Source organism: Uranotaenia lowii, chromosome 2 (genome assembly GCF_029784155.1).
Source record: "Uranotaenia lowii strain MFRU-FL chromosome 2, ASM2978415v1, whole genome shotgun sequence".
Taxonomy (NCBI): Eukaryota; Metazoa; Arthropoda; class Insecta; order Diptera; family Culicidae; genus Uranotaenia; species Uranotaenia lowii.
In genome coordinates this window covers 248,992,486-249,002,730 of record NC_073692.1, presented here as the reverse complement: position 1 = coordinate 249,002,730, position 10,245 = coordinate 248,992,486, and the positions used below count along the sequence as shown (strand labels likewise).

The window sequence follows — 10,245 nt, the reverse complement described above, 5'->3', positions numbered from 1 at the left end:
CGGATGAAATAAATTACACTCCTATTTATAAATCTCCAATATTATTTTGCTGGACTATCATCTATCTTTTACACCTTTTTTTTTCATCTTTTCACTCCTAACCAAAAAATAGACAATTCTATCAAAAAGTATTGAAACGAAAAGGAATTATTTTTTTACAGAAAACTATCTAAACAGCACCTTGATCCAATAAGCCTCTAGTTCTTGTAAAATGCTTGATTTAAGAATAAGCCTTCGTAATTCATAAACCGCAAATGCACACTTACTAGAGCATTGGGGAGAAGGAAACTATTACTTTACCTTGCCTAGTAGCACATTGAACATTGAATACCTAACCATGTGCCAATTGTTAACATCCTCATCCTACTTATTCTTGTACAATTAAATTGCCTATCTAATTTTGGCAGTTATCATTCATTTACAATACTGTCTATTCTAATCTAACTTGCGCATGGTGGAAAAGTGGAAATATCAACATTAAAACAACTAATTGTGATATTTCCACTGCGCAATGCTGTTGTTGTCCAACGGAAAGGAGGGCAAGTGTTTCAACTCCCATTCACCTTATCAACACGGATCATCAAAGAAAAAGTATACGATATTGAATCACCTTTTAATTTATTTTCTATGATCTCATATCGAATAAGGCTACGTGCAACCGCCCTCTCAGGTTTATGTTAGTTTAGAGTCGGTTTCCAAACTGTCAACTTCCATAAACACAGTAATGCACGCCGTCGCCGTGACCCATTACAGCCTAGGGTACGGAGTATTTGGGTCTTTCAAATATTGTGGCTGAATTCAAAGGAATCATCGACTACTTTGAAATCACAGTTTCATTCAGCTAAGAGGTTCCTCCAACCTTCTCTTCGAATATAAGGGATGATCGAATTCTTTCCATCAAAGAGCATACCGAACTCATCGAGTGTCTGTATCAAGCCATTACAACGCATAACGCTCAGCTAGGTGGAAAGACGGACCCATAAAATGCTCCCTTCAAGAATCGCTTCCATCGGATGCCTGAATAAAATCCCTCAAAACCCCAAAAACCTGTGTAGAAAACTGATAAAATGATGAACAAATGAAAATAGAAAAAAGTGGTAAAGCTAATGAAACAACAAATAAAACAATATAGTGCATTTAAATATTGAGCGTTCACAGATAATACATTTAGCGCTATTTTTATCGAAGTTTTCAGCGATGTAACTAGATTTTTCTTCGTTCTGTAGGAATCCAGATGTCTCTTATAAAACAGGTTATTTATTTTATTTTAATGTGAATATTAGAAGCGGATCGGAATGACAGTGATTGAGGGAAATGAAAGCAGACATGGAAACTTGCAGGCTGAAATTATCTGCGGGGCTGTGGATTGTAAATAATAAGAATTGAAAAGGGAAGTCATCAGCTCGTAACTAATCGGTGTAAAATTAACGTTTTTTAAGTATCAATATTTCGAAGATTTGTATGCCTTTGATCGATACCTGTCGGTACGTACATACGTCAATATACTGAAATTGGTAGCAATAAAACAAAACAAGTTTGTCGAACGGTACTACATTTTTTTTATTTGATTTATCTGTAATTAAATTATTTCTTATCAATAGTAAAAGTTGAAATGCTTTCGAGTAACTTAATATAAGACGAATGTTCGTATTGTGTACTGAAGTCGGATAGCTTTTCCACGAACTCGTTACTTATTCCTTTTTCTTCCAGTAAGTTCATCAGCAAATCGTACAGATACTGAGGAGAGACAGAAACAAAAATAATTGCATGTAAATAATGTGTGTAATCCTGAATTATACACTAATTATACAGCAATTATACACTAATTCTTTGTATGTACCTAGGGAAACTTTTTCCACACAATCCAGAACATTTGGTTCTAAACGCATAACCGAAACAATGCTTCAACTTTGAACAATCGCTATCGAATTAAATAATTTATTCAATAGTATTATGTATTATTAATAATAATACCGTTTTTATCTTAATATTCAAATAGCTGACCCTGTGTAAATACTACACGTAAAAATTGATGAAATTTTGGAAAATTATTCAAATTTTGTTTAATTGAATCTCAACATTATTCAGGTGAAACCACCCTTTAAAATTAGAACTGCATCTGCAAAGATAAAATACAATGATTGTTTCAAATGTGAAACTTATACCACCTTATACTCTATTCGTAGGGGGAGGGTCTCAAACCACCTTGAGGCTGATGTCATGCTGAAGCTACAAGCAACGCAACACGTTCTAAATTCCAATTAGAAAGCGTTGCAACGCATTGGGATGTCATGCTGGCGCGACATGTCGCTTTGAAATTCCCTACAAATCATCACTTCTTTACATCTGATAATATGCTTTGAATCGTCTCCTTTCTTCCGAGAATCGTCTAAAACTTATCAGATCATGCTCGGATTGCAAGAATGCCGAAATTTGAACCGACAAAATTCCTTGTTTTTTTTGCGGGAACCAAGAATTTCTGAAAATTTTCTTGTCGATTCAGATATTATTTAGTTTATTATCACAAATTTGGACGGATCTTCGAATTATTGTGGTTAAAACCCGAAATCACTGTTTTAAAACGAGAAAAAACAATATGCCCATTGGATTTCCTACTTGTCGCGCTACAAAACACCCTGGCATCAGCTTTGTCGCGCTTTCCAATGCGCTTAGCATGACAGGACTGCGCTTTTTCAATGGAGATCAAATGAGGGGCCGATCAAATATTACGGAACTCAATTTTCGAGCATTTTCAACACCCCCTCCCCCTACGTAAAACATTCGTTTCAGAATTTCTGAGGAAAATCCACAAAGCGTAACAAGTTGCAATCCCCTCTCCCCCCCTGAAAGCGTTACGTAATATTTGAATGGTGTCGGGTGAACGTTGTGTTGCTTGTCGCCTCAGCTTGACATCAGCCTGAGAACGTTTTTCGTAAACTCATAACGTAATGTTAAACACTTAGTTCCATTCGCTTGATAAACTATAGAGTTATTCCAAACAACGTGCATGCCCCTCCCCCTCCCTTCATTATTGTACATCCAATCTCGGTCAAAAGTTTGGAATCACCCCTCTAAAAAAATTAAAATTTTGGTGTTTTGTAGCGCGACAAGATGAAAATCTAATAGGAATATTCTTTTTTTACGGCGCAATTTTCCCATTTGTTTGGTTGGATAACGTTCCGCGGACGACGTCGTGCTACACTCAGAATCAAAACAACCCAAAAATAAGAACGCCAGCGCATCAAAACAAAGTTCGGCTGGCGTTCTCGATTTTGGGCTGCTGTCAATACACCAAATTAAAAGTTCGAAGCTCGAACTGACCACCCCAAAAAATTTCCCTTTGTTTTCGGTTAGTTCCGTTTTGGAAGCAAAAAAATTCAGTCACATTGAAAACAATATCTGGTAAAAAGCTTTGAATTTGATAAAATTTTATCTTATGCTTAATTCATTTTAATTTATTGATTTCCAGAAAACGTTTATTCATCGATCATACCTTCTTCAGGGGCCGTTTCTACCAAAAAATTGTTACATCATGCCTGCATCGAATTTCCGGAAGGAAGAAAAATCAATAGGACACCGAAAGAAGCGGAGGACGATCTGCAACAATCGCAGCATTAGCCATTCACGGCCTATGGGAGATTCGGATAGTACTATATGCTAGGGAGTCTCCAGATTGGGAGGACACGTGCCGCTCCTGAACGGTACCAAGCGCAGCCGTAGATAGTCAATTCCAGTGACGAGTGTAGCCTGGTTTCCCTCCAGGTGCATCCTGCAGGTCAGACCTATTGAAAATTGCTCCCGGATAAATCAGGCTCGGGTTTCCTATAGGACTTTTTTTTCGAAAACATTTGCCGAGGTCGGTCAATTTTGAAAACATTATTTTTTAAAATGAAAAAGAAAATATGAACAAAAATGTTTCCTTCATTAAATTTGTATAATCCCTTTTGATATTTGGTTCATCAAATGAAAAAATCCCAAAAAAAATCCCTGCGCATGACATGCCCCAAAATTAAGTTGCAAAAATGACGTTCATTCTCAAATTCGGGAAAACCCCCTCAAACTCATTTTCGTCGGGAGCCAGTTTCATCCGATTTTGCGGCGTTTCAACTTGGTTTTGGGTTATACCGGCTTAGAGTGTACTAGCAACGAGTTAGGTTCAAGGCGGGTAAAGGTAGGTGTGTTCTTATACCAATGCACGGAATCGTCCATCTTGTGACAGGCAATCGTAATCGTAGGCATGGTAGGCGAACAATTCGCTGTCAAAAAGCGCACCGTCTCCACCCCCCACCAATGAGAAACTTTTGGTACCCCTTGCCTACTTTTCCTCAGTATGCACCCACCCTACTGGAGGCACTCTGGTTAGGTTGATGTCATGCTGAGGCGACAAGCATCGCTTTGCGTTCTAAATTCCAACAAGAATCACTTCTCTACATTGGATAATGCTTGGAATCGTCTCCTTTCTTTCGAGAGCCATTAAAAACTCATCAGATCATGATGCGGATTGCGAAAATGCTTAAATTTCAGCCGACAAAATTCTTTGTTTTTTGCGGGAAATAAGAATTTATGAAAATTTTCTCGTCGATTAAAATATTATTTAGTATATTATCACAAATTCGAACGGATTTTCGAACTATTGTGCTTAAAACCCGAAATCACTGCTTCAAACCGAGAAAAAACAAGATTCCTATTGGATTTCCTACTTGTCGCGCTTTAAAACACACTGGCATCAGGGTTTCCTTCAAATCTGAGTCAAGGAGAATTAGAGTGTAGTTTGTGAATTCTTCTCATTTTGCAAGACGGAAAGGGTGGAAATCCATACCAATTGAACATACATTTTGGCATAATAAAAGAACTAATGATACTAATTTAAAAAAAAAACACACAATGAAAATTTCAGATCTTAGAAAACAAATTTAAAATCGAAGTTTTACTGAATAATATGAAATAATCTTGGTATTGCAATTCGAACTCCAGCTTCAGTTCTGATTTTGAAATACTGAAATTTATTTAGAATAATGCCTAAAATATCTAAATTTACATAATTTTTACAAGTTTCATTTATGTGAAGAAAGTGTAGCAAAGCACACCAGTTCAGCTAGTGAATAAATAAATAAAAAAAAACACATACAATACTTTTTCAAAATTTGGTATACAATTGATCTTTGTACTTACTCCATCAAGAACATCTCCAGCAACTGCGTAAATTTTATCATTCCACTCTCCTTCAAAAAGAGTTATCTCATCAATGCCGAAAACATCATCTGAAAAAACAGCGATTCATAGCGAAAAACTACTTTTTTTAACCGTGAAGCGCAACTTACTGTATTCACCCTCCTGTGCTTCTCCTTGCAGAAAAGAACAAGTAAAGCTCAACGTTTGTGAACCTTTAACAATGTCAATCTCAAATTGCGGTTTACTTCTCATTTCGGCAAATTCTGGTTTATCTGCAGTAGCTTCGATTTCCGCTTCGTCTTCAGCGTCGACTGTATGATTGACATTGAAATTTACAATTATTCTGTAAAAAGAAGGAAAAAAGTAAGTGTCACATTTCTTAAAAATTTATTTCGCTTGGACCTCTCTTTGTCAGTTTTCTTTTCCATCTCAACGTCTGCGCCGTTCAGTTTGATTTTAAAACCATCGATTTCAGAGGGAAGCGTTTTTTTCTTCTGTGCTTTTTTCTCTGCCACTATTTCCTCTGTTAGAAACTCCACCAGCTCTCGTTCGCCTGAAACGGTTGAAATTTTATGAAACAAATAAAGAATATTATTATTGATAAGGAAATAACTTAATTGAAATTTTGGGATCCTAACAATAAACCTCATCATAGATTATATGTACAAAGATATAGATTTGATGATTCAATAGTTATGAAACAACAGCCCTCGAACTTGTTGAAATTTAACTATTCTGCCTTTATTGATACATCCTGCAGGAATCATAGTTAGCATAAAAATAGAGACACAAACAATTGAGTCAAATCAGTCTCTACTCTAGAGAGAATGCAGTACCAGTATTCAAACGGTATTATAGATCTTTATGAATTTGATTGATTGATTGATTGTTTGATTAGAGAGACTTTAAGCTTAAAAGTTCATTCATCTCTGAACTTAGTGAATTAAATTCTGTCGAACATGTCGATTACTTTAAGATATGTTATCACTAAATTTTCCATTTCGGTATCGTTACTTAACATAGTTCGAATAGATGTGGGCAACTCCAGACTCGCTCTCATATCTTCGTATTAACGACAGTTAAGTAATAGATGCTTAACATCAAGTCGCCCGTTGCAGATCTCACATTTATTCCGCCGCTCGAGTTCGCATCGGCCGCGTTCCCCAATTCGCATTGCATCGCTCTCATTATGTCATGTTAATACTTATATTCTTCAAAAACTCGACTATACTGCATTTCATGGCTGCGAAACTAGGTGGAATAGATCTTCTTCTCCTTCGTTTTATGTTGATGGCCAGAGAATGTCACTCTATAACACCTAGGTGGAATAGATGCGGAATGGTTGAAGGATTATTTTTGAACTGCTTCCGTTGTTCAAAAACCTTTCAAATTTGTTTTTTTTTTCAACTCCCCTGCGGGATACTCTCGAAGTGTGAACGCACTGAGCGAACGTGAAAACAGAAAACGAACAAGAGTGGTGAATATAAATTCCACGTTCATTTTCACTTCCGAATGGCAATGTACATTCTGAAAGAATTTTTTAAGTTTAAGTTTTTAAATTGCAGGCACATTTGAAGGCTGCAGAATATTGTTTCACTGTGGCGAGTTCACGTCCACGTTCGCGTCCGAGTTCACAAGAGCTGTAAACCGGGCTTTACATGTAACTTTAAGGCTACCGTAATTTCGAATAATAAATTAAATTGTCATGTTTGAAAAAGGGAACTTCACAAAGTTTCAAGAAGAGAACCTATTAACTTGGATGTACTTTTTGTGAACGAGAGCTATTCCGTGTAAATTCAGCGAGTCTACTATCTACAGCCACTAAATTTCAACCGGCTGGTTACCTACCTATTTGTTGATGTTATGTAATATGTATGATATATAACATGATTTACCTTTATTCTGGAAACTTACCTTTTGTGTGAATATGATTGAACCCCCCGCAACCGCAGGAACAAGCCATACTAGGTTTAAGGAACTTCCGGTCGACATTTTCTGGCCGGCACATGTTCCATAGTGTTCTAGTAAACTCTCTCTTACCGACAATGTTTCGTGATGGCGATATTGTCAATGAAAGTTGCTTGATGACTGGTACCCTAAGAACTCTGGTAAGCACATTCATGATTCCAGGGGATAAAAGTTAAATGCGTCGAAGAAAACTGGAAATATCTTTCCGAAACACCGATTAATTGCTTAACTTAACACGTTTGTTTTAGCGCCTGCTTCTGATAAACACGTTGAAAAATAAATACTAAAAAACACATTTCTAGCGTAAGATTTCATAAGGGCGAAACTGTAAAAATTTTAACAAATAGTGTTAACGGTCAACGGGTTGCCAGGTGCCCAGATTTGTCTGTAAAACACAGTTGACCCTTCCAGCGATATTGGTCGGACACAGATTTCGCCCTGATTTTTGCTCAGAGTGCCCAGATTTTACAGATTTTCAAAATTGAGTGACGAAATCAATATTCATGCGCATGTAAGTGCCAGATTAGATTAAATTTACTATGAAATCTTGCTTCCCAAATATGATTGCACTGTGAAAAAACCATGAATTCCATATTTACAGACCACAAATTGTATGCGGTTTACACAATGATTATAATTGTCCTCGATACCATGAATGCACATTGAAACACAGATGAACAGATGTACTGAAATTCATTTTCTCTTATTATGTGTTGTGAGCCTACTTGGTTGACTACTGAATTAAAGCATCAAAGCAATCGAATGATTTCCTTTAATTTCCATTTTTTAAAAAAAATTCAAGGGAATCTTCAGATTGCTTCGATTCAGCCACATTTCCACTTTTTCACTTCAGCAACGGTACCTAATCCAGTTCCTTACAACCCTTTTTTCATCACATTCGCAAAAATCAGGCAAAATCAGGCATATTTTCAAAAATCAGGCAAATTCAATGACTTTTCAGGTTGTCAGGCAGAGCCTCGAAAAATCAGGCAATATCTAAAAAATCAGGCACATTGGCATCTCCACAGACATATATAACATACACCCATAGAAAATCCTACAAAAAAGTATGTGAAAAGAAGCCAAAAGTGCAGGAAGCCACCAGTAAGTAAAAATGGTGGTACGAAAAAGTATGTAACATAGGGTGGCATACCAGTATGTAGAAAGTACGCAAAAGAACGTAGAGCTCTGTTAACTGAAAATTATGTTAAAATCACATAAAGTAGGAAAAAAACCAAAATTCTTATTCGGAATTAAGAAGCAGGAGTATTTTCTTTCAAATTGGTTGAAATTTGGTTTTAGTATGATAATTTATTGTCCACCAATTCAAAAACAACTAAAGATTTTGTAGTAAATTGATTTCATCATTTCCGGCCAGTTGTTTTTGCAAACTTTCTCCGCTTCATCCAAAAAGTTCGTTTTATCGTTGGGGATTGAATTGGCCATATCATGATGGAAACCACCCGGATGGGATTGGCCACACCAGAACATAGGCGCTTGAGCAGGTGTCCTTGAGGTTCAACTTCTGGGACAGGGTTGGGACAGGGCAAACTCCACGGGACAGGGCAAACTCCACGGGACAGGGCAAACTCCACGAACTCCATTGTAGCCGAATCAAAATGGCTGAATCGGGAGTTTCTCATATCGTTACACCACCTAAATACATACCCACCTTGGAATCGACCATTTGTGACAGGTAATGGTGGCCATAATAAACGAACAACTGGCTGACAAAAAGAGCTCCGTCTTCACCCTTTACCAGAAATAAGAGCATCTGTATTCGTGGCCTATTCTTGGGTCTTATTTATACAAGAATTGAACCAAAGAAATTAGATCCGATCCAATGAAAAAACTGGCAACTGCACTCGTGTTCTATTAACTGTCAAACGGTTTAGAATTGCGTCAAATTGGATCCAAATCTCATCCGTTTTGGATCAATCCTTTGGGGATGGCTACCACGACATTGATCATGTTGTGTGGACGTGTGAACGGTTTGATCGATCGAGGGCTTGGCTACTAGATACCCTTAGGGCCCGAAGTAAACTACCTGGTGTTCCAATTCGAGACATCTTGGCAAACTTAGATCTTGAATATTGGTACCCTACACGATGAACAATATAATAAGGTGATATCTTCCCGATATTGTCGTCATTGCTATCCATCTAGTGATCCTCGGTGTATGCAGCATTATCTCACGCGCGCAAAACTTTTGCCTGGCACGCTATTCGAAGATAGTAATGACGTCACTTGTTTACATTCAAACGAGTTGTTTACCCGTGTTAGTATAGCTTACGTTGTCTATTTATACACTCAGAGGAAATCTTATTATAAATTTCATAAGATACATCTTATAAACCACTTTTTTGCGTCCAAACTAATTTTTCATAAGAGTCTTATGAAATTCTTTCAATTTTCATACGATGTTCTTATGAAAAATAGAAGAAACGGCATTGTGAAAAAATGATGAACACATTCATTCATAGCATCTGCAGTTTTTTTTTTCATCATCTAACAGTACACCAGTCGCCAGTTCATAGTTATTATAGTTCCTTCAATGTTAAATGTTATTGTTATCTCCGGAATGGTAAGTTCGATTTGATGTTTTTGGTGTGAAAGTTGAATATATTAGTAAACTAAAATACAGTATTTGTTTACTTTTCAGCAAGCTGATCGGCAAAAAACGAAAGGTCGAAGATTAAGATACGGCAAAAAAAAACTTTGATGGAGCCGTCTGTTGATGCGCTGCTGATGGTGACCATGAAGGATTTAATTTTAAACAAATTTGGCAAACAATAAAGTGAATGTTTTCAGCATGAAATATCGAGAATTTTTCTTATTAGAAAGTGATTTACTGTTTCCATAAGAATCTCTTATGAAAAGCAACAACCTCTCATTGAAGTAGGCGTTCATCTTCAGAATTCATTCGCGTCATAAGACAATCTTATGAATTTCATTAATTTTTCTTATGGCGCTACTTCATAAGAGAATCTTATGGTATACATAATAGTATTTTTCTGAGTGTACCGTGGGTACCCTACACGCTCTTTTTTTTAAACTCAAAATTAAGTAGTTTTGGTTCAAAACAGCACTTCGGTGGCTTCCCTC

The 10,245-nt window shown here is 36.8% G+C and overlaps 1 protein-coding gene across 1 annotated transcript; it reads right to left on the bottom strand.

Moving 5' to 3' along the window:
• Positions 1-1,535: 1,535 nt before the first annotated feature.
• On the bottom strand, positions 1,536-7,438 carry LOC129748140 (complement component 1 Q subcomponent-binding protein, mitochondrial). Its single transcript, XM_055742642.1, has 5 exons — positions 7,087-7,438; positions 5,575-5,725; positions 5,322-5,515; positions 5,173-5,261; positions 1,536-1,737 (listed from the first exon to the last, which is right to left on the bottom strand). The coding sequence occupies exons 1-5, from the start codon at positions 7,292-7,294 to the stop codon at positions 1,585-1,587; spliced, it is 795 nt and encodes a 264-aa protein (XP_055598617.1). The 5' UTR covers positions 7,295-7,438; the 3' UTR covers positions 1,536-1,584.
• Between the last annotated feature and the right edge of the window lie 2,807 nt (positions 7,439-10,245).